The 24703-nt window shown below is 46.3% G+C and overlaps 1 protein-coding gene across 50 annotated transcripts in view; it reads left to right on the forward strand.

Annotated features, from left to right (window-relative positions):
* Positions 1 to 24703, forward strand: part of LOC139232545 (heat shock protein DDB_G0288861-like) — a 990854-nt gene that overhangs the window by 658528 nt on the left and 307623 nt on the right. For 48 of the 50 annotated variants that reach the window (XM_070862910.1, XM_070862948.1, XM_070862943.1 and 45 more), the window contains one exon: positions 24588 to 24614. The exons of the other annotated variants lie outside the window; for them this stretch is intronic. In XM_070862910.1, coding sequence (XP_070719011.1) covers positions 24588 to 24614 — 27 coding nt within the window. The remainder of the gene's footprint in view (positions 1 to 24587; positions 24615 to 24703) is intronic. 50 annotated transcript variants of the gene reach the window in all.

The raw sequence follows: 24703 nt of genomic DNA on the forward strand, positions 1-24703 counted from the left end.
CATTGCGGGTCATGAACTCCTTGAACTCGGCACTGGTAAAGCGCGGCCCATTGTCACTTACAAGGACATCAGGCAGGCCGTGCGTGGCAAACATGGCCCGTAGGCTTTCAATGGTGGCAGAGGACATGCTTGCCGACATTATCACAGCTTCAATCCATTTGGAGTACGCATCTACAACCACTAAGAACATTTTTCCCAAGAATGGGCCTGTATAGTCGACATAGACCCTGGACCATGGTTTAGAGGGCCAGGACCATAAACTTAGTGGCACCTCCCTGGGTGCATCACTTAACTGTGAACATGTATTACATTTGTGCACGCAGGATTCTAAGTCTGCATCGATACCGGGCCACCACATGTGGGATCTGGCTCTTGCTTTCATCATTATGATGCCTGGGTGGATGCTGTGGAGATCACTGATGAAAGTGTCCCAGACCTTTTTTGACACCACTACCCGATTACCCCATAGGAGGCAGTCTGCCTGTATAGACATTTCATCTTTGCGCCGCTGGTACGGCTTTATTTCTTCGTGCATCTCTAACGAGACACTAGGCTAACTCCCATGGAGCACACAGTTTTTTACTAAAGACAGTAAGGGGTTCTGGCTCGTCCAGGTTCTAATCTGTCGGACGGTAACCAGTGATTGCTCACTCTCGAATGCTTCCATTACCATAACTAAATCTGCAGGCTGTGCCATCTCCACCCCAGTGGTGGGCAATGGCAGCCTACTGAGAGCATCGGCACAGTTTTCTGTGCCTGTCCTGTGGCGGATGGCATAGTTGTATGCGGACAACGTGAGCACCCATTTCTGGATGTGGGCCGATGCATTCGTATTTATCCTCTTACTTTCAGAAAAGAGAGATATAAGCGGCTTATGGTCAGTTTCCAATTCAATTTTGAGCCTGAACAGATATTGATGCATTTTCTTTACCCCGTAAACACACGCTAATGCTTCTTTTTCTATCATACTATAGGCCCTCTTGGCCTTAGACAGACTTCTGGATGCATAAGCAACCGGTTGCAATTTCCCAAATTCATTAGTTTGTTGCAATACACACCCGACCCCTTACAACGACGCACCAAATGCTTACATGGATCGTACAACACAAGCAATTTGTTTGAACATAACAGCTTCCTAGCTTTCTCAAAGGCATTTTCTTGTTTTTTACCCCATACCCATTCATCTCCTTTACACAGTAAAGAGTGCAGGGATTCTAACAAATGTGCTAAGACCCGGTAAGAAGTTACCAAAATAGTTCAGGAGTCCTAGAAACAACCGCAGCTCCGTCACGTTCTGTGGTCTCGGTGCGTTCTTGATGGCCTCCGTCTTCGAATTGGTGGGCCTAATGCCGTCCGCTGCGATTCTTCTCCCCAGGATCTCCAATTCAGGCGCCAGGAAAATGCACTTCAAGCGTTTTAGCCTGAGCCCCACACGATTAAGCCGACTAAGAACCTCCTCCAGGTTCTGCAGGTGCTCGACGGTGTCCCGACCTATAACCAAGATGTCGTCCTGGAAGACCACGGTGCACGGGACCGACTTCAGCAAGTTTTCCATGTTCCTCTGGAATATCGCCGCGGCCAATCGAATCCCAAATGGGGATCTGTTGTAAATGACGAGACCTTTGTGCGTGTTGATACAGGTGAGGCCTTTCGATGATTCCTCCAGCTCCTGCATCATGTAGACCGAGGTCAAGTCCAGCTCCATGAACGTTTTCCCTCCTGCCAGCGTCGCAAATAGGTCATCTGCCTTCGGTAGCAGGTATTGACCCTGCAGTGAGAAACGATTGATAGTTACTTTGTAATCACCATAGATTCTGACGGTACTGTCTCCCTTAAGGACTGGAACAATCGGACTGGCCAACTCATTGAATTCAATCGGCAAAATGATGCCCTCTCGTTGCAGCCTGTCCAGTTCGCTCTCCACTCTCTCCCTCATCATGTAAGGTGCCACTCTCACCTTGTGACGGATGGGTCGTGCCCCCAGAATCAAATGGATCTGCACTTTTGCTCCTTGGAACTTCCCGATTCCTGGTTCAAACAGCGAGGGGAACTTGTTTAGGACCTGGGCACATAAGGTGTCGTTGACGGACGAAAGCGCTCGGACATCATCCCAGTTCCAGTGTATCTTTCCCAGCCAGCTCCTGCCGTACAGCGTGGGGCCATCACCCGGTACCACCCAGAGTGGTAACTCGTGCACCGCTCCATCATAGGAGACCTTTACGGTAACACTGCTGATTACGGGAATCAGTTCCTTTGTGTACATTCTCAGTTTAGTACAAATGGGAGTCAGGACTGGTCTTGAGGCCTTGCTGCACCACAATTTATCGAAAGTCTTTTTGCTCATTATGGACTGGCTTGCGCCCGTGTCCAGCTCCTTGGACTCTGGGAGTCCATTTAATTCAACCTTCAGCATTATCGGGGGACACTTTGTGGTAAATGTGTGCACCCCATATACCTCTGCCTCCTCGGTCTGAGGCTCTGGTTCGTCGTGGTCCACCGTGGATCTGTCCTCCTCTGCAACATGGTGGTTTGCAGGATTAGCAGGGTTTGCAGCTCGCCTGCACATACGTTGGAGGTGTCCCATTGTTCCACAGCCCTTGCAAACATATCCTTTGAAGCGGCATGACTGGAAATGATGATCACCCCTGCAGCGCTAACAAGGTGTTAATGGCCTTGTATTCACCATCCTTGATGGTGGATTCTGAGTCATCTGTGGACGTGCAGCTGCAGGCGTGCAAGTCCTGCCCTGTACATTTCGATTCGAAAACAACGTTACTTTGTTCACAGTACTTGCAGCAGCCTTCGTGTTGAGAAATTTGTTTGGTATTGTACTGGTGGCGATAAACTTTACTCAAGGTTGGGGTCTCTACAGTTAAGAGTTTGTGAAGTATTACTTCGTCACCAATGCCAAGTACAAAGAAGTGCTTGAGCATGTGCTCCAAGTGTCCTTCAAATTCGCAATGTCCTGCAAGGCGCCTTAGCTCAGCGACGTAGCTCGCCACTTCCTGGCCTTCAGACCTCTTGTACATGTAGAGCCGATACCTCGCGATCAGAACGCTTTCCTTCGGGTTTTGATGCTCCCGGACCAATGTGCACAACTCATCGTATGACTTGTCTGTGGGTTTCACTGGAGTGAGCAGATTTTTCATGAGGCCATACGTTGGTGCCCCGAAAACGGTGAGGAGGATTGCCCTTTGTTTGGCAGCATTCGCTTCTCCTTCCAGCTCGTTGGCCATGAAATATTGGTCGAGTCGCTACACGAAGGTTTCCCAATCATCTCCCTCTGAAAATTTCTCCACAGTTCTCTGCATTGTTGTGGTGGGGTTTGTCATTTGTATCTCGTCACCTGTTGTTAAGTCTTGAATAAGGAGTCAGACTAGATACTGCAAGCCCAAAGTAAGGCGTGACCGTAGTCCTTTATTACAGATTTCAGAGTGCCTCTCCAGCCTGTGAGGCCTCCTTATATACAGGTGCTCCCAAGGGATTGTAGGATCTCTTGGGACTTCAGGGGATAAGCCCTCTGGTGGTTAGACATGGTATTTACAGGTTTATATACATAACAGAACCAAAAAGTCTTTTATAAACAAATAAATAGTCAAAGGAAAGGTGGGACCAATTAGGGACCAAAAAGATCTTCTTGTGGAGACAGAGGGCATGACTGAGGTACTAAATGAGCACTTTTAATCTGTCTTAACTAGAGAAGAATATAACAGTCAAGGAGGAGACAACATAGAAATATGATAGAATAAAAATTGATAAAGAGGAGGTACTTAAAATGTTAGAGCACTCAAAGCAGAAAATTCACCCTGGATGAGATGCACCCTCGGTTGCTGAGGGAAGTAAGGGTGGAAATTGCGGAGGCTCTGGCTACAACTTTCCAATCCTCCTTCAATGTGGGAGTGGTGCCAGAGGACTGGAGGATTGCAAATTTTACACCCCTGTTTGAAAAAGGGGAGAGAGATTAACCCGGCAACTAGACGCCAGTCAGCCTGACGTCAGTGGTGGGGAAGCTTTGAGACGTTAATCCGGGACAAAATTAATTGGCACTTGGAGAAATATGGGTTAATAAATGAAAGCCAGCATGGATTTGTTAAAGAAAATCATGTTGACTAAATTGATTGAGTTCTTTGATGAAGCAACAAAGAGGGTTGATGTGGTATGAAGTTTGAAAAGGTGTTTGATAAAGCACCACATAATAGACATATTAGCAAAATTGATACTGATTAGGAGCAAAAAGATGATCTTGTGGAGGCAGAGGGCATGGCTGAGGAAATTAAGGATGGAAACTGTGGAGGCTCTGGCCACAATCTTAGGGCAAGTTTTAATTTTGGAAAACAAGTTGGTCAATGTCATTACTTTTTTCCATTTCATTTTTCTCTTAAAAAGATTCTTCCGCCCCAAAATTAATTGTTTAAAACTTGTCTCCTGAATTAATAAACGGTGGCCTGTGTGAGATGGGAAATTTAACTTTGTTTTTGAAAAGTTATGGGTTGTCTCACTCCAAGAGATCATTGGTTCTTGCTTCCATCAGAAATGTGGTCTTTGTGTCCCGGCCTGCAAGACCATCAGCAGGCCGGGGCCATTACAGGGAGCAGCGTGCAGCGGACCTGCCTGGAAATCGGCGCGGTCCCGGCCTGCAAGACTGTCAGCAGGCCGGGGCCATTAGAGGGAGCAGCATGGAGCGGCATGCCACTGCAGAGAGCAGCGCATGCTGCTGCAGGAGGGCGACGGCTGATTGCAGTGCAGATAGGTACAGCAGGAGTAGTGAGGTCGGGCCGAAGGAATGGCGAGAGATTGCAGAGCGATGTGATCGGGGCCCAGGAAAGGTGTGAGTTCGGGATCCAGAAGCGGCGAGGACCCAGGGGCAGCATGGGCCAGCCCACACTGCGATATGTTTGCACACTAGGTGCTTGCCACTGGACCAAGACCTAGCTCTCTCAAGCCCGTGTGGTGGCTGGTGTGCAACGGCCACCACACGTTAAAAAAAATCCGCGCACAGGCATCCTCCACCCTTCAATATGTAGTTCGGGATCCGGAATATTAGGTCCTTCATTGAAACACCTGTGAACTCATCCCTTTTCGGCGTGGAAGCAAGTCATCCTCATTTTGAAGGATTGCCTATGATGATGATGGTCTTTGTTTTCACCAGCAAGATTCGAGCTTCTGGTAAAGCATAGAAACATAGAAAATAGGTGCAGGAGTAGGCCATTTGGCCCTTCGAGCCTGCACCGCCATTCAATAAGATCATGGCTGATCATTCCTTCAGTACCCCTTTCCTGCTTTCTCTCTATACCCCTTGATCCCCTGAACCGTAAGGGCCATATCTAACTCCCTCTTGAATATATCCAATGAACCGGCATCAACAACTCTCTGCGGCAGGGAATTCCACAGGTTAACAACTCTCTGAGTGAAGAAGTTTCTCCTCATCTCAGTCCTAAATGGCCTACCCCTTATCCTAAGCCTATGTCCCCTGGTTCTGGACTTCCCCAACATCGAGAACATTCTTCCCGCATCTAACCTGTCCAGTCCCGTCAGAATCTTACATGTTTCTATGAGATCCCCTCTCATCCTTCTAAATGCCAGTGAATAAAGGCCCAATTGATCCAGTCTCTCTTCATATGACAGCCCAGCCATCCCTGGAATCAGTCTGCTGCACTCCCTCAATAGCAAAAACGTCCTTCCTCAGACTAGGAGATCAAAACTGAACACAATATTCCAGGTGAGGCCTCACTAAGGCCCTGTACAACTGCAGTAAGACCTCCCTGCTCCTATATTCAAATCCCCTAGCTATGAAGGCAAACATACCATTTCCCTTCTTTACCGCCTGCTGTACCTGCGTGACCACATTCAGTGACTGATGAACCATGACACCCAGATCTCATTGCACATCCCCTTTTTCTAGTCTGCCGCCATTCAGATAATATTCTGCCTTCGTGTTTTTGCCCCCAAAATGGATAACCTCACATTTATCCACATTATACCGCATCTGTCATGTATTTTCCCACTCACCTAATCTGTCCAAGTCACCCTGCAGCCTCTTAGCGTCCTCCTCACAGCTCACACCGCCACCCAGTTTAGTGTCATCTGCAAACTTGGATATATTACACTCTATTCCTTCATCCAAATCGTTAATGTATATTGTAAAGAGCTGGGGTCCCAGCACTGAGCCCTGCGGCACCCCACTAGTAACTGCCTGCCATTTTGAATAGGACCCGTTTATCCCGACTCTCTGCTTCCTGTCTGCCAACCAGTTCTCTATCCATGTCAGTGCATTACCCCCAATACCATGCGCTTTGATTTTGTACACCAATCTCTTGTGCGGGACCTTGTTAAAAGCCTTTTGAATGTCCAAATACACCACATCCACTGGTTCTCCCTTGTCCACTCTACTAGTTACATCCTCAAAAAATTCCAGAAGTTTCGTCAAGCATGATTTCCCTTTCAAAAATCCATGCTGACTCGGTCCGATCCTGTCACTGCTTTCCAAATGGGCTGCTATTTCATCCTTAATGATTGATTCCAACATTTTCCCCACTACTGATGTCAGGCTAACCGGTCGAAAATTACCCGCTTTTTCTCTCCCTCCTTTTTAAAAAAGTGGCGTTACATTAGCTACCCTCCAGTCCATAGGAACTGATCCAGAGTTGATAGATTGTTGGAAAATGATCACCAATGCATCCACTATTTCTAGGGCCACTTCCTTAAGTACTCTGGGATACAGACTATCAGGATCCGGGGATTTATCAGCCTTTAATCCCATCAATTTCCCTAACACAATTTCTCGCCTGATAAGAATATCTTTCAGTTCCTCATTCTCACTAGATCTACAGTCCCCTAGTACATTCGGAAGGTTATTTGTATCTTCCTTTGTGAAGACAGAACCGAAGTATTGGTTCAATTGGTCTGCCATTTCTTTGTTCCCCATTATAAATTTACTTGAATCCGACTGCAAGGGACCTACGTTTGTCTTTACTAATCTTTTTCTCTTCACATATTTATAGAAGCTTTTGCAGTTAGTTTTTATGTTCCCTGCAAGCTTCCTCTTGTACTCTGTTTTCCCCTTCTTAATTAAACCCTTAGTCCTCCTCTGTTGAATTCTAAATTTCTCCCAGTCCTCAGGTTTGTTGCTTTTTCTAGCCAATTTATATGCCTCTTCCTTGGTTTTAACACTATCCTTAATTTCCCTTGTTAGCCATGGTTGAGCCACCTTCCCAGTTTTATTTTTACTCCAGACGGGGATGTACAATTACTGAAATTCATCCATGTGATCTTTAAATGTTTGCCATTGCTTATCCACCGTCAACCCTTTAAGTATCCTCTGCCAGTCTATTCTAGCCAATTCAAACCTCATACCGTCGAAGTTACCTTTCCTTAAGTTCAGGACCCTAGTTTCCGAATTAACTATGTCACTCTCCGTCTTAATAAAGAATTCTACCATATTATGGTCACTCTTCCCCAAGGGGCCTCGCACAACGAGATTGCTAATTAGTCCCTTCTCATTACATATCACCCAGTCTAGGATGGCCAGCTCTCTTGTTGGTTCCTCGACATATTGGTCGAGAACACCATCCCTAATACACTCCAGGAAATTCTCCTCCACCGCATTACTACCAGTTTTGTTAGCCCAATCAATATGTAGATAAAAGTCGCCTATGATAACTGCTAAACCTTTATTCCACACATCCCTTATTTCTTGTTTGATGCTGTCCCCATCTTCACTACTACTGTTTGGTGCTCTATACACAACTCCCACTAGCGTTTTCTGTCCTTTGGTATTCCGCAGCTCCACCCATACCAATTCCACATCATCCAGGCTAATGTCCTTCCTTACAATTGCATTGATTTGCTCTTTAACCAGCAACGCTACCCCGCCTCCTTTTCCTTTCTGTCTATCCTTCTTAAATGCTGAATACCCTTGGATGTTGAGTTCCCAACCTTGGTCACCCTAGAGCCATGTCTCCATGATGCCAATCACATCGTATCCGTTAATTGCTATCTGCACAGTTAATTCATCCACCTTATTCCGAATACTCCTCGCATTGAGGCACAAAGCCTTCAGGCTTGTCTTTGTAACACACTTTGGCCCTTTTGAATCTTGCTGTAATGTGGCCCTTTTTGATTTTTGCCTTGGGTTTCTCTGTCCACCACTTTTACTATTCTCCTTTCTATCTTTTGCTTCTGCCCCCCTTCTATTTCCCTCTGTCTCCCTGCATAGGTTCCCATCCCCCTGCCATATTAGTTTAACTCCTCCCCAACAGCACCATCAAACACTAGTAAGGAGCAGGTGGCTTGTGTGACTGCAGTGGAGGGTCAGGGGGAGTTAGATTCATCAGTCAGCAGAGACAGCTAGCACTGTGGGGGGAAAAAAAAGACTTGCATTTGTATGGCGCCTTTCGCAACCACTGGACATCCCGGTGCACTTTGCAACCAGTGGGGTGCTTCTGGAGTGTAGTCACTGTTGTAATGTAGGAAACATCTCTGAAAACCCGGGAGAGAGGACCTGCGGGAGGGAGGGAGGGACTCAGTAGGAACATATGTGTGTGTGTATGTGTGTGCTAGGCCCATGCAGCAGAGCCTAGTCTCCAATCGGATCCCCTTGCCATTGGACCAAGACCTTGCTCTGTCAAGTTTGTGTAGTTGCCCACGTTAAAAGAATTCATGCACAGGTATCTTCCACCCTTTAAAATGAAGTTCGGGTCCTGGAACATCAGGCTCATCAGTCACCTTAGAACTCATTTTAGTCTGGAAGCAAATCATCCTCGACTCCGGGGGACTCCCTAAGAAGAAGCAGGTGAACTAGATTGACCTTAGTCTTTTTTCATCCAGCAATTCCTATGCTTCTAAGCTCCCAACTGGAAGTGCCATCACCAGGAAGAAGTTTCTGAAATTTGTTTTTTCGTGACTTCACGAAGAAACATAGGAATTGCTGGATGAAAAAAGACTAAGAGAAAATTAAAAGGAGATTGAATACAGGTGTTCACAATCACTAAGGGTTTTGATATGGCAGATTGGGAGAAAGTGTTTCAAATGGCAGAAGGGTCAGTAACCAGAGGAAACAGATTTAAGGTAATTGGTAAAAGATCCCGGAGTTAAATTAGAATTCTATTTACGCAATGAGTTGTTGTGAAGTGGAGTACACTGCCTGGTGGTGGAAGCAGATTCATTATTAACTTTCAAAAGGCAATTGGATATATGCTTAGAACGGCAGGGAAGTGGGACTTATTGGATAGGTCTTGCAAAGACGCACGATGGGCCAAATGGCCTTCTTCTATGCTGCAAGATTCTATAGGGCCGAAATTGCCCCTTTTCTTAAGGCCTGTTACCATCGGAAATCGGCAGCCACGCTATGGAGTGTAATGGCCGCCGATTTTCCGTGTCATGGCCACCATTTTTAAAATTCGCTTCTGCGGTATCCCAGCAGTGACCCGCTCCCCACCCCTACCGCTCCGCTGCTGATGGTATTTCCTAAATGAATCATCAGAGCGTGCACCGCCGATGTTCCCATCCGATGGCAAAATTCCGCCGAGAAAATCTTCCTTCCGTCGGGCGGTGGCAAAAGCTGCTTTTCTCAGGTGGTGGAATGGGGCTGTGGCCTTCTAAAATGGCAGTGTGGCTCCCATTAAAGGGGATGACACACTGCTGTTGCCGCCATGTTTTTTTTTAGTTGGCCGACTGCCATGTCGGGTCGACAGCTATGCCCCCAGGTTCGGCCGGGCCACCAACAGGCAGCCTGGCGCCCCCTCTTGTGTGCCAGGCCACTGGCCCGGCCAAAACCCTCCCTGGTGGCCCACAGGACCGAACTTGTAAAATCGCGCCAGCTCTCCCCTTTAAGTGAAGGGAGGGCTTTATTTCGCTCAAGAGGCCACTGCTTCCACCGCGGCGGTGAAACCACGAGAAACGCCGTTCGCACGCCCAATTTCCAGTGGTGGGCAATTTCGGCCCCTGTGATTCTTTGATTCAACAAAGCAACGGAACAGACTACCTGGTAACCCTTCATTAGTATCTTGAAAGGACTATTAAATATTAGGTTTGGCTGTGTAATACGGCTAACTGGGAGTTTTTTAAATAAGATTTTAAGTAAAGTACCACACATCAGCATCATCATAGGCAGTCTCTCGGAATCAAGGAAGACTTGCTTCCACTCTTAAAATTAGTTCTTAGTTGGCTGAACAGTCCAATACGAGAGTCACAGACTCTGTCACAGGTGGGACAGATAGTCGTTGAGGGGAAGGAATAGGTGGGACAGGTGTGCCTCACGCTCTTTCCGCTGCCTACGCTTGATTTCTGCATGCTCTCGGTGATGAAACATAGAAACATAGAAACATAGAAAATAGGTGCAGGAGTAGGCCATTTGGCCCTTCGAGCCTGCACCGCCATTCAATAAGATCATGGCTGATCATTCCTTCAGTACCCCTTTCCTGCTTCCTCTCCATACCCCTTGATCCCCTTAGCCATAAAGGCCATATCTAACTCCCTCCTGAATATATTCAATGAACTGGCATCAACAACTCTCTGCGGCAGGGAATTCCACAGGTTAACAACGCTCTGAGTGAAGAAGTTTCTCCTCATCTCAGTCCTAAATGGCCTACCTCTTATCCTAAGACTATGTCCCCTGGTTCTGGACTTCCCCAAGATCAGGAACATTCTTCCCGCATCTAACCTGTCCAGTCCCATCAGAATCTTATACGTTTCTATGAGACCCCCTCTCATCCTTCGAAACTCCAGTGAATAAAGGCCCAGTTGATCCAGTCTCTCCTCATATGACAGTCCAGCGATATCTGGAATTAGTCTGGTGAACCTTCACTGCACTCCCTCAATAGCAAGAACGTCCTTCCTCAGATTAGGAGACCAAAACTGAACACAATATTCCAGGTGAGGCCTCACTAAGGCCCTGTATAACTGCAGTAAGACCTCCCTGCTCCGATATTTAAACCCCTAGCTATGAAGGCCAACATATCATTTGCCTTCTTCACCGCCTGCTGTACCTGCATGCCAACCTTCAATGACTGATGAACCATGACTCCCAGGTCTCGTTGCACCTCCGCTTTTCCTAATCTGCCGCCATTCAGATAATATTCTGCCTTCGTGCTTTTGCCCCCAAAATGGATAACCTCACATTTATCCACATTATACTGCATCTGCCATGCATTTGCCCACTCACCTAACCTGTTCAAGTCACCCTGCAGCCTCTTAGCGTCCCCCACACAGCTCACACCGCCACCCAGTTTAGTGTCATCTGCAAACTTGGAGATATTACATTCAACTACTTCATCCAAATTGTTAATGTATATTGTAAAGAGCTGGGGTCGCAGCACTGAGCCATGCGGCACTCCACTAGTCACTGCCTGCCATTCTGAAAAGGACCCGTTTATCCCGACTCTCTGCTTCCTGTCTGCCAACCGGTTCTTTATCCACGTCAGTACATTACCCCCAATACCATGCGCTTTGATTTTGCACAGCAATCTCTTGTGTGGGACCTTGTCAAATGCCTTTTGAAAGTCCAAATACACCACATCCATTGGTCCTCCTTTACCCACTCTGCTAGTTACATCCTCAAAAAATTCCAAAAGATTCGTCAAGCATGATTTCCCTTTCATAAATCCATGCTGACTTGGACTGATCCTGTCACTGCTTTCCAAATGCACTGCTATTTCATCCTTACTGATTGATTCCAACATTTTCCCCACTACTGATGTCAGGCTAACCAGTCTATAATTACCCGTTTTCTCTCTCCCTCCTTTTTTAAAAAGTGGTGTTACATTAGCTACCCTCCAGTCCATAGAAACTGATCCAGAGTCGATAGATTGTTGGAAAATGATCACCAATGCATCCACTATTTCTAGGGCCACTTTCTTAAGTACTCTGGGATGCAGAATATCAGGCCCCGGGGATTTATCGGTCTTCAATCCCATCAATTTCCCTAACACAATTTCCCGCCTAATAAGGATATCCTTCAGTTCCTCCTTCTCACGAGACCCACTGTCCCCTAGTACATTCGGGAGATTATTTATGTCTTCCTTCGTGAAGACCGAACCGAAGTATTTGTTCAATTGACCTGCCATTTCTTTGTTCCCCATTATAAATTCACCTGAATCCGACAGCAAGGGACCTACGTTTGTCTTCACTAATCTTTTTCTCTTCACATATTTATAGAAGCTTTTGCAGTCAGTTTTTATGTTCCCTGCAAGCTTCCTCTCATACTCTATTTTCCCCCTCTTAATTAAACCCTTAGTTCTCCTCTGTTGAATTCTAAATTTCTCCCAGTCCTCAGGTTTGTTACTTTTTCTGGCCAATTTATATGCCTCTTCCTTGGATTTAACACTATCCCTAATTTCCCTTGTTAGCCACGGTTGAGCCACCTTCCCCGTTTTATTTTTACACCAGACAGGGATGTACAATTGCTGAAGTTCATCCATGTGATCTTTAAATGTTTGCCATTGCTTATCCACCGTCAACTTTTTAAGTATCCTTTGCCAGTCTATTCTAGCCATTTCACGCCTCATACCGTCGAAGTTACCTATCCTTAAGTTCAGGACCCTAGTTTCCGAAGTAACCGTGTCACTTTCCATCTTAATTGTCATGTATTCAACTGTCATTGTAACCCATGTATAAACTGACCTAAGTTGTACACCGTGAGAACATTGACCACTAGGTGGTGAACTTGTGGGAGACACTCCTAGCCTGGACTTTCAAGTATAAAAGGGGAAGCTCCACCCACCTTCATCACTTCAGTGCTGGCTAATAAGGGTTACTAGTCACAGAGTGACCTTCTCTCAAGTATGGGCCTCGTGTGCTTTTATACTGAATAGTAAGGACATATCATTGGCGACGAGAAACTGGGATTTAAACCACGCGAGCATGGCCTCTAGCAGCACAGACAAGAGGTACTGTGTTGATGATTGGGACGATTTTATTGAGAGACTACAGCAAAGTTTCATCACGAAGGAATGTTTGCGACAGTATTCGGCCGACAAATGCGGGGCTCATCTCCTGACGGTTTGTGGATCCAGGACATACTCCCTGATGAAGGACCTTCTAGCGCCAGAAAAGCCGGCAGAAAAGACTTTTGAAGAGCTCAGTAAGTTGATCGGGAACACTTTAAACCGGCGAGCAGCATGCACATGGCGAGACACCGGTTTTACACGCATCCGTGGCAAGAAGGGCAAAGCATTCCAGACTTCGTGGCAGACCTCCGGCGACTGGCGAGCTTATGTAAGTTCCCAGATGCATGCAGAGCAGAGATGCTGCGAGACTTTTTTATTGAGGGCATCGGGAACGCAGGGGTTTTCAGGAAACTGATCGAGACCAAAGACTTGACTGTGGAAACAGCGGCTTTGATGGCCCAGACATTTATCTCAGGGGAGGAAGAGACCAGAATGATGTTTGACAAAAATCTTGGCTTAAATGCAGCAAATGGACAGGGAGTCAACATTGTTAACGCGGCACACAGCTCTCCAGGCAGACAGTGGCAATCGGACATGCCCGAGCATGTAGTCGAATCCAAAGGGGGAATTAAACGGAGACAATGGCTAGCTGAACGGCGATTCATGCCATCGCAAGGGACAATGCGGCCAGTAATGGGGCCATCAACATCTGTCAATGGTGCGCTTAAGGACAGTTACAGAAACAGTCAGAGATGATCGACTGGTAATGGACCTTTTGTTTCCAACAACAGCTCATGTTGGAGGTGTGGAGGTAAACACCTAGCCAGAGCTTGTAGATATCAGCAATATAGCTGCAGAAATTGCAACGTCAGCGGTCACTTGGCGCGTATGTGCAGGAAGCCTGCAGCCAGGTTGATGTACGAGGAGGACGGGCCTGATGTAAGCCCTACGAGGCCAAATGAACACTGGGGGAAATCGCTGGAAGCTGAAGTTCAGCGAGTTCATGTGGAACACATATACAGTTCATACACCAGGACGCCACCGATAATGATGAAAGTGCTCCTCAATGGCATCCCAGTATCAATGGAGCTAGACACCGAGGCCAGCCAGTCCCTGATGAGTATCAAACAGTTCGACAAGTTGTGGGCGTCCAAGGCCAGGAGGCTGAAATTATTGCCGATTGGCGCACAGCTACGGACAAATACAAAGGAGATCATTCTGGTGCTAGGCAGCGCCATGGTAGTCGTGACCCACAAAGATTTAGAGAACAGATTGCCACTCTGGATTGTCCCGGGGGATGGTCCCGCACTGCTGGGGAGAAGTTGGCTTGCTGTCATGAACTGGAAATGGGGTGATGTCAATGCAATTTCTTCTGTGGAGCGAATATCATGCTCACAGGTCCTGGACAAATTTGACTCATTATTTCAACCCGGCATTGGCACTTTCATGGGGACCAAGGTGACGATTCACATAAACCCGGACGCCAGGCCAGTACACCACAAGGCCAGAGCGGTGCTGTACGGGGTGCATGCAATAAAGGTGTAGCAGTTATAATGGGTGACTTTAATATGCACATAGATTGGGCTAGCCAAACTGGAAGCAATACGGTGGAGGAGGATTTCCTGGAGTGCATAAGGGATGGTTTTCTAGACCAATATGTTGAGGAACCAACTAGGGGGGAGGCCATCTTAGACTGGGTGTTGTGTAATGAGAGAGGATTAATTAGCAATCTCATTGTGCGAGGCCCCTTGGGGAAGAGTGACCATAATATGGTGGAATTCTGCATTAGGATGGAGAATGAAACGGTAAATTCAGAGACCATGGTCCAGAACTTAAAGAAGGGTAACTTTGAAGGTATGAGGCGTGAATTGGCTAGGATAGATTGGCGAATGATACTTAGGGGGTTGACTGTGGATGGGCAATGGCAGACATTTAGAGACCGCATGGATGAATTACAACAATTGTACATTCCTGTCTGGCGTAAAAATTAAAAAGGGAAGGTGGCTCAACCGTGGCTATCTAGGGAAATCAGGGATAGTATTAAAGCCAAGGAAGTGGCATACAAATTGGCCAGAAATAGCAGCGAACCTGGGGACTGGGAGAAATTTAGAACTCAGCAGAGGAGGACAAAGGGTTTGATTAGGGCAGGGAAAATGGAGTACGAGAAGAAGCTTGCAGGGAACATTAAGACGGATTGCAAAAGTTTCTATAGATATGTAAAGAGAAAAAGGTTAGTAAAGACAAACGTAGGTTCCCTGCAGTCAGAATCAGGGGAAGTCATAACGGGGAACAAAGAAATGGCAGACCAATTGAACAAGTACTTTGGTTCGGTATTCACTAAGGAGGATACAAACAACCTTCCGGATATAAAAGGGGTCAGAGGGTCTAGTAAGAAGGGGGAACTGAGGGAAATCTTTATTAGTCGGGAAATTGTGTTGGGGAAATTGATGGGATTGAAGGCCGATAAATCCCCAGGGCCTGATGGACTGCATCCCAGAGTACTTAAGGAGGTGGCCTTGGAAATAGCGGATGCATTGACAGTCATTTTCCAACATTCCATTGACTCTGGATCAGTTCCTATGGAGTGGAGGGTAGCCAATGTAACCCCACTTTTTAAAAAAGGAGGGAGAGAGAAAACAGGGAATTATAGACCGGTCAGCCTGACCTCAGTAGTGGGTAAAATGATGGAATCAATTATTAAGGATGTCATAGCAGTGCATCTGAAAAATGGTGACATGATAGGTCCAAGTCAGCATGGATTTGTGAAAGGGAAATCATGCTTGACAAATCTTCTGGAATTTTTTGAGGATGTTTCCAGTAAAGTGGACAAAGGAGAACCAGTTGATGTGGTATATTTGGACTTTCAGAAGGCTTTCGACAAGGTCCCACACAAGAGATTAATGTGCAAAGTTAAAGCACATGGGATTGGGGGTAGTGTGCTGACGTGGATTGAGAACTGGTTGTCAGACAGGAAGCAAAGAGTAGGAGTAAACGGGTACTTTTCAGAATGGCAGGCAGTGATTAGTGGGGTACCGCAAGGTTCAGTGCTGGGGCCCCAGCTGTTTACATTGTACATTAATGATTTAGACGAGGGGATTAAATGCAGTATCTCCAAATTTGCAGATGACACTAAGTTGGGTGGCAGTGTGAGCTGCGAGGAGGATGCTATTAGGCTGCAGAGTGACTTGGATAGGTTAGGTGAGTGGGCAAATGCATGGCAGATGAAGTATAATGTGGATAAATGTGAGGTTATCCACTTTGGTGGTAAAAACAGAGAGACAGACTATTATCTGAATGGTGACAGATTAGGAAAAGGGAAGGTGCAACGAGACCTGGGTGTCATGGTACATCAGTCATTGAAGGTTAGCATGCAGGTACAGCAGGCGGTTAAGAAAGCAAATGGCATGTTGGCCTTCATAGCGAGGGGATTTGAATACAGGGGCAGGGAGGTGTTGCTACAGTTGTACAGGGCCTTGGTGAGGCCACACCTGGAGTATTGTGTACAGTTTTGGTCTCCTAACTTGAGGAAGGACATTCTTGCTATTGAGGGAGTGCAGCGAAGATTCACCAGACTGATTCCCGGGATGGCGGGACTGACCTATCAAGAAAGACTGGATCAACTGGGCTTGTATTCACTGGAGTTCAGAAGAATGAGAGGGGACCTCATAGAAACGTTTAAAATTCTGACGGGTTTAGACAGGTTAGATGCAGGAAGAATGTTCCCAAAGTCCAGAACCAGGGGTCACAGTCTGAGGATAAGGGGTAAGCCATTTAGGACCGAGATGAGGAGAAACTTCTTCACCCAGAGAGTGGTGAACCTGTGGAATTCTCTACCACAGAAAGTAGTTGAGGCCAATTCACTAAATATATTCAAAAGGGAGTTAGATGAAGTCCTTACTACTCGGGGGATCAAGGGTTATGGCGAGAAAGCAGGAAGGGGGTACTGAAGTTTCATGTTCAGCCATGAACTCATTGAATGGCGGTGCAGGCTAGAAGGGCTGAATGGCCTGCTCCTGCACCTATTTTCTATGTTTCTATGATGCGGGAAAAGATAAAAGGCGAATTGGATCGCCTGCTGAGGTAAGGCATCATCTCACCAGTTGAATTCAGTGACTGGGCGAGCCCGATTGTGCCGGTACTCAAGGCGGATGGGTCGGTCAGGATATGTGGTGATTACAAGGCCATCATCAATCGGGTGTCACTCCAAGGCCAGTACCCGCTACCGAGAGCAGAGGACCTCTTTGCGACGCTATCCGGTGGCAAACTTTTTTCAAAATTGGACCTGACCTCAGCTTACATGACCCAGGAGCAGTCGAGTGAGTCGAAGAAGCTGACCACCATCACGACACACAAGGGATTCTTTGAGTACAACAGATGTCCGTTCGGGATTCACTCGGCCACCGTGATCTTTCAACGAAATATGGAAAGCCTCCTCAAGTCGATTCCAAGGATGGCGGTTTTTCAAGATGACATCCTCATCACGGGTTGCGATACTGAAGAACACCTCCACAACCTGGAGGAGGTGCTACGCAGACTGGACCGGGTAGGGCTGCAACTGAAAAAGGCGAAGTGCGTCTTCCTAGCTCCAGAGGTAGAATTCCTGGGGATGAGGGTAGCAGCAGACGGGATCAGATGCACTGCGTCCAAAACGGAAGCGATCCAGAGAGCACCCAGATCCCGTAACACAACGGAGCTGCGTTCGTTCCTGGGGCTCCTGAACTATTTTGGGAACTTTCTTTCCAAATTGAGCATGCTGTTAAAGCCGCTAAACGTGCTCCTACGCAAAGGTCACGAATGGGTCTGGGAGGACAACCAGGAAAGGGCTTTTGATAGAGCACGCAATTTGTTATGCTCCAACAATCTGTTAACGTTATATGACCCATGTAAGAAACTTGTTTTAACGTGCGATGCATCATCCTATGGGGTCGGGTGTGTGTTGCAGCATGTTAATGTCAAGGATCAGTTACAGCCAGTAGCTTATGCCTCCAGAAGTCTGTCCCAGGCAGAAAGGGACTACGGGATGGTAGAAAAGGAAGCGCTTGCATGTGTATATGCAGTAAAAAAAATGCAGCAGTACCTGTTTGGCAGGAAATTTGAGCTGGAGACAGATCACAAACCCCTGACGTCCCTTTTGGCCGACAACAAGGCCATAAATGCAAATGCATCGGCCTGCATACAGAAGTGGGCACTCATGTTAGCCGCCTATGACTATACAATTCGGCACAGACCGGGCACTGAAAACTGCGCCGATGCACTCAGCAGGCTCCCGAGGCCACCACCGAGGGGGCAACCGAGCATGCTGCTGAGATGCTCGTGGCTGTTGAAGCTTTCGAAAGCGAAGGCTCACCTGTGACAGCCCGTCAGATCAAAGTCTGGACAAATAGAGACCGGCTGCTGTCTTTAGTCAAGAAATGTGTCCTGAATGGGGACTGGGCAGCCACGTACGGGGCATGCCCTGAGGAATTCAAACCATTTCACAGGCGCAAGGATGAACTCTCAATTCAGGCCGATTGCCTACTGTGGGGAAACAGAGTAGTCATGCCCCAGATAGGCAGAGAGATGTTCATCAGAGAACTCCACAATGAGCATGCGGGCATTGTCATGATGAAAGCAATTGCCAGGTCACAGGTTTGGTGGCCAGGAATAGATGCAGACTTGGAGCTTTGTGTTCGCAGGTGCAACACGTGTGCCCAGCTGGGCAATGCGCCCAGGGAAGTTCCCCTTAGCCCCTGGTCCTGGCCCGCCAAGCCATGGTCACGCATCCATGTGGACTGCGCAGGTCCTTTCATGGGAAAAATGTTTTTGGTTGTAATAGACGCCTACTCCAAATGGATCGAGTATGACATTCTCAATTCAAACACATCCTCTGTCACGATAGAAAGTCTACGGGCAATGTTCGCCGCCCATGGTCGACCGGACATCTTGGTCAGCGACAATGGCCCGTGGTTTACAAGCATTGAATTCCAGGACTTCATGGCAGGAAATGGTATCAACCATGTCAGAACGGCATCGTTCAAGCCGGCCTCAAACGGCCAGGTGGAACAAGCATTGCAGATAATCAAACAGGGTTGCTCAGAATCCAAGGGGGTTCCCTACAAAGCCGCTTATCACGCCTCCTGTTGGCCAATAGATCCCGACCACACTCGCTCACAGGGGTCCCACCCGCAGAGCTGCTAATGAAAAGGACGGTCAAAACCAGGTTATCCCTTATACACCCCACCATGAAAGAAATTGTTGAGAGCAGGCGCCAGTCACAATGTGACTACCATGATGGGAATGCGAGGGCACGATGTATTGATGTCAATGACCCTGTCTTTGTCCTCAACTACGCTGCAGGACCTAAATGGCTCGCAGGCACTACGATTACCAAAGAGGGGAATAGGATTCTGGTAGTTAAACTTACCAATGGACAAATCTGCCGCAAACACGTGGATCAAACAAAAAGGAGGTTTAGCATCCCCATAGAAGAAGCAGAGGAAGAACACGATGTTGAGTTCACTCCACCACAGGTGACCGAACACCGGAACCAAGCGGAGGAGAGCCCAGTCACTGTGGGCAGTCCAGACAGGCCTGAGGCACCACAAACAGCAGACACTCAGGCCAGCAACCAGAGCCCCAACTCAGACGCTCTACAAGGGAGCGTAAACCTCCAGAGAGATTTAACCTGTGATCCCAATAAGACTTTGGGGTGGAGGTGATGTCATGTATTCAACTGTCATTGTAACCCATGTATAAACTGACCTAAGTTGTACACCGTGAGAACATTAACCACTAGGTGGTGAACTTGTGGGAGACACTCCTAACCTGGACTTTCAGGTATAAAAGGGGAAGCTCCACCCACCTTCATCACTTCAGTGCTGGCTAATAAATGTTACTGGTCACAGAGTGATCTTCTCTCAAGTATGGTCCTTGTGTGCATTTATACTGTATAGTAAGGACATATCATTAATAAAGAATTCTACCATATTATGGCCACTCTTCCCCAAGGGGCCTTGCACAACAGGATTGCTAATTAGTCCCTTCTCGTTACACATCACCCAGTCTAGGATGGCCTGCTCTCTGGTTGGTTCCTCGACATATTGGTCGAGAAAACCATCCCTAATACACTCCAGGAAATCCTCCTCCACCGCATTGCTACCAGTTTGGTTAGCCCAATCAATGTGTAGACTAAAGTCGCCCATGATAACTGCTATACTTTTATTGCACACATCCCTTATTTCTTGTTTGATGCTGTCCACAACCTCACTACTACTGTTTGATAGTCTGTACACAACTCCCACTAGCGTTTTCTGCCCTTTGGTATTCCGCAGCTCCACACATACCGATTCCACATCATACAGGCTAATGTTCCTCCTTTCGATTACAATAATTTCCCCTTTAACCAGCAATGCCACCCCGCCTCCTTTTCCTCACTACCTATCCTTCCTAAACGTTGAATACCCCTGGATGTTGAGTTCCCAGCCTTGGTCACCCTGGAGCCATGTCTCCGTGATGCCAATTACATCATATCCGTTAATTGCTGTCTGCGCAGTTAATCCGTCCAGCTTATTCCGAATACTCCTCGCATTGAGGCACAGAGCCTGCAGGCTTGTCTTTTTAACACACTTTGCCCCTTTAGAATTTTGCTGTAATGTGGCCCTTTTTGTTTTTTGCCTTGGGTTTCTCTGCCCTCCAATTTTACTATTCTCCTTTCAATCTTTTGGTTCTGCCTCCATTTTATTTCCCTCTGTCTCCCTGCATAGGTTCCTATCCCCCTGCCATGTTAGTTTAACTCCTCCCCAACAGCACTAGCAAACACTCCCCCGAGGACATTGGCTCCAGTCCTACCCAGGTGCAGACCATCCGGTTTGTATTGGTCCCACCTCCCCCAGAACTAGTTCCAATGTCCCAGGAGTTTGTATCCCTCCCTTTTGCACCATTCCTCAAGCCACGTATTCATCTGGGCTATCCTGCAATTCCTACTCTGACTAACATGTGGCACTGGTAGCAATCTTGAGATTACTACTTTTGAGGTCCTATTTTTTAATTTAGCTCCTAGCTCCCTAAATTTATAAGACCATAAGGACATAAGAACATAAGAATTATGAACAGGAGTAGGCCACCTAGCCCCTCGAGCCTGCTCTGCCATTCAACAAGATCATGGCTGATCTGGCCGTGGACTCAGCTCCACTTACCCGCCCGCTCCCCATAACCCTTAATTCCCTTATTGGTTAAAAATCTATCTATCTGTGATTTGAATACATTCAATGAGCTAGCCTCAACTGCTCCTTGGGCAGAGAATTCCACAGATTCACAACCATCTGGGAGAAGAAATTCCTTCTCAACTCGGTTTTAAATTGGCTCCCCTGTATTTTGAGGCTGTGCCCCCTAGTTCTAGTCTCCCCGACCAGTGGAAACAACCTCTCTGCCTCTATCTTGTCTATCCCTTTCATTATTTTAAATGTTTCTATAAGATCACCCCTCATCCTTCTGAACTCCAATGAGTAAAGACCCAATTTACTCAATCTATCATCATAAGGTAACCCCCTCATCTCCGGAATCAGCTTCGTGAATCGTCTCTGTACCCCCTCCAAAGCTAGTATATCCTTCCTGAAGTAAGGTGACCAAAACTGCATGCAGTACTCCAGGTGCGGCCTCACCAATACCTTATACAGTTGCAGCAGGACCTCCCTGCTTTTGTACTCCATCCCTCTCGCAATGAAGGCCAACATTCCATTCGCCTTCCTGATTACCTGCTGTACCTGCAAACTAACTTTTTGGGATTCATGCACAAGGACCCCCAGGTCCCTCTGCACCGCAGCATGTTGTAATTTCTCCCCATTCAAATAATATTCCCTTTGACTGTTTTTTTCCCAAGGTGGATGACCACACACTTTCCGACATTGTATTCCATCTGCCAAACCTTAGCCCATTCGCTTAACCTATCTAAATCTCTTTGCTGCCTCTGTTTCCTCTACACAACCCGCTTTCCCACTAACCTTTGTGTCATCTGCAAATTTTGTTACACTACACTCTGTCCCCTCTTCCAGGTCATCTATGTATATTGTAAACAGTTGTGGTCCCAGCACCGATCCCTGTGGCACACCACTAACCACTGATTTCCAACCCGAAAAGGTCCCATTTATCCCGACTCTCTGCTTTCTGTTAGCCAGCCAATTCTCAATCCATGCTAATACATTTCCTCTGACTCCGCGTACCTTTATCTTCTGCAGTAACCTTTTGTGTGGCACCTTATCGAATGCCTTTTGGAAATCTAAATACACCACATCCATCGGTACACCTCTATCCACCATGCTCATTATATCCTCAAAGAATTCTAGTAAATTAGTTAAACATGATTTTCCCTTCATGAATCCATGTTGCGTCTGCTTGATTGCACTATTCCTATCTAGATGTCCTGTTATTTCTTCCTTAATGATAGCTTCAAGCATTTTCCCCACTACAGATGTTAAACTAACCGGCCTATAGTTACCTGCCTTTTGTCTGCCCCCTTTTTTAAACAGAGGCCTTACATTAGCTGCTTTCCAATCAGCTGGTACCTCCCCAGAGTCCAGAGAATTTTGGTAGATTATAACGAATGCATCTGCTATAACTTCCGCCATCTCTTTTAATACCCTGGGATGCATTTCATCAGGATCAGGGGACTTGTCTACCTTGAGTCCCATTAACCTGTCCAGCACTACCCACCTAGTGATAGTGATTGTGTCAAGGTCCTCCCTTCCCACATTCCTGTGACCAGCAATTTCTGGCATGTTTTTTGTGTCTTCCACTGTGAAGACCGAAGCAAAATAATTGTTTAAGGTCTCAGCCATTTCCACATTTCCCATTATTAAATCCCCCTTCTCATCTTCTAAGGGACCAACATTTACTTTAGTCACTCTTTTCCGTTTTATATATCTATAAAAGCTTTTAATATCTGTTTTTATGTTTTGCGCAAGTTTACCTTCGTAATCTATCTTTCCTTTCTTTATTGCTTTCTTAGTCAGTGGTATGCGCCACGCTGCTGCTCCTCCTTTAAGGCCCCGACCTGCTGCTGATGGTCCTCGCAGGTCGGAGCCGCCGTGCTGATAGGACTTAGCCAAGATTTAATTAAGGTGTATCAGATAGTATTTGCGGTGATGGGGGTGGTGTGGAACTAGTTGTTTTCTTTTAAATTGTTCTCAAGGTGTTAGATGACACTGACAAGGCTACGTTTGTTGTCCATCCGTAGTTGCATTAATAAAGAGGTGGTGGGCCTCCTTAGTAGCAAATGTTTTTGCATCCGAGTGTTTTGCTAGCCTGCTTTAGAATGCATTAAGTGTTAACCATGTGGCATGGACTAGAATCACTTGCCAGCCAGACTAGGTAGGGATGGCAGATTTCCTTTACTGAAATACATTAGTGAACAAGTTGGGGTTTTTACAATAATCTAGCAGCATCCAGTCATTTTTATTAGTGTCAGCCCAAAATTGCTAGAATTATTGGGATAGAGCTTTTGGCGCAAGTTTCCGGCACAACTTGTGTCCAAAATTATGCCATTTTTGAAAAGTGTTTTCTTCCCGCCACCCCCCCCCCACCCCCCCCCGAGTGTCTGCTCAAACTCATTTGCATATTGATGAATGCAAAATCTGCCATGCTCATGGAGCAGTGCAATCGGGCAGCGTTTTCAAATGTAAATTTTTTTTTAAATTTGTTTCAAGAAATACTCTTTGATATATGTAAGAATGGCAACTTGATCAATTTTGATTAATACAGCTGAAAATGGGTTTATCAGTGGCTTGACCCATCCACCTCCACGGAGGTGTGTGGGGTGGCTTGACCCATCCACCTCCATGGCACGAACCTGGTATTGCAGTACTTCCAGGAACGGTGCAGTGGCTCTAGGCCTTTTGGCTAAGAGCATTGGCGCAGAGTGATCCTTGGCATGTGCAAGGTGACCTCTGGCGTTTGTGATTTGACAAAGAATTGGAACGATTGGCTACGAATTTAAAAAAAAAAAGAAGCATTTTAAATAACTGTCAATCCACACCTGTGAGTAACCCAATTTTGTGTTACTGAAAATGACTAAAAAAAAATATACAAACTATTTTCTAGCTCGATTCGGGTACATTAGTGAGTTCCTTGGTAAATTTTTAAAAAATTAATTCGCAACCTTTCAAAATGTACCTGTTAGTGTCCTCACACCCAAAAGATTCAACTTAATATATAAAGCCTCCTCAAAAACCTGCAAATGACGCAATTAGCGGAAACTCAATTGGGGGCATACTCAGTTTTGTGGGTAGGGCCTGCATCTGATGCAATGTTTTTAAAACTAGTGCTAAAGATTGCGGAAACTCAAGTTGCGCTGAATGCTATTTGCGTTTAAATTCCTCAATCTTTCGTGTTGGTTACGCTGATATTGGCCGAATTGCATTGAAAAAACCAGCACAATCGAGCGTAAACTCCAGGCCATTAAATTTAATTGCACAATTTACCATGTAATTTGATCTCATGATTTCTGAGTTAATAATCCAGTACCATAACCACTAAACTAGCATATATTGAGAGGTTAGAGTGCATCCGAGTTTTGAAGGATAGTGTATTTCAGGACATGTTGTCATAGCAACGATGTAGTATATATAAATTTGTGTAGCTCCTGATTAAAATGATTATCCATTTCCATCTCAATATTAAATATGTGCAGTAACTGGTTTGCTTCTATCTAATATTGATTTCAATTTCTAGGATTTACCATGAAGAAAATCTTTTACAGTAAGATATAAATAATTTCTTATCTTTTTATGTGTCTTATCACTTTCTCATTTCTTGATCACTTCTTGCAGCTCCACTTCTTCCTATAG

This window comes from Pristiophorus japonicus, chromosome 20 (genome assembly GCF_044704955.1).
Source record: "Pristiophorus japonicus isolate sPriJap1 chromosome 20, sPriJap1.hap1, whole genome shotgun sequence".
NCBI lineage: Eukaryota > Metazoa > Chordata > Chondrichthyes > Pristiophoridae > Pristiophorus > Pristiophorus japonicus.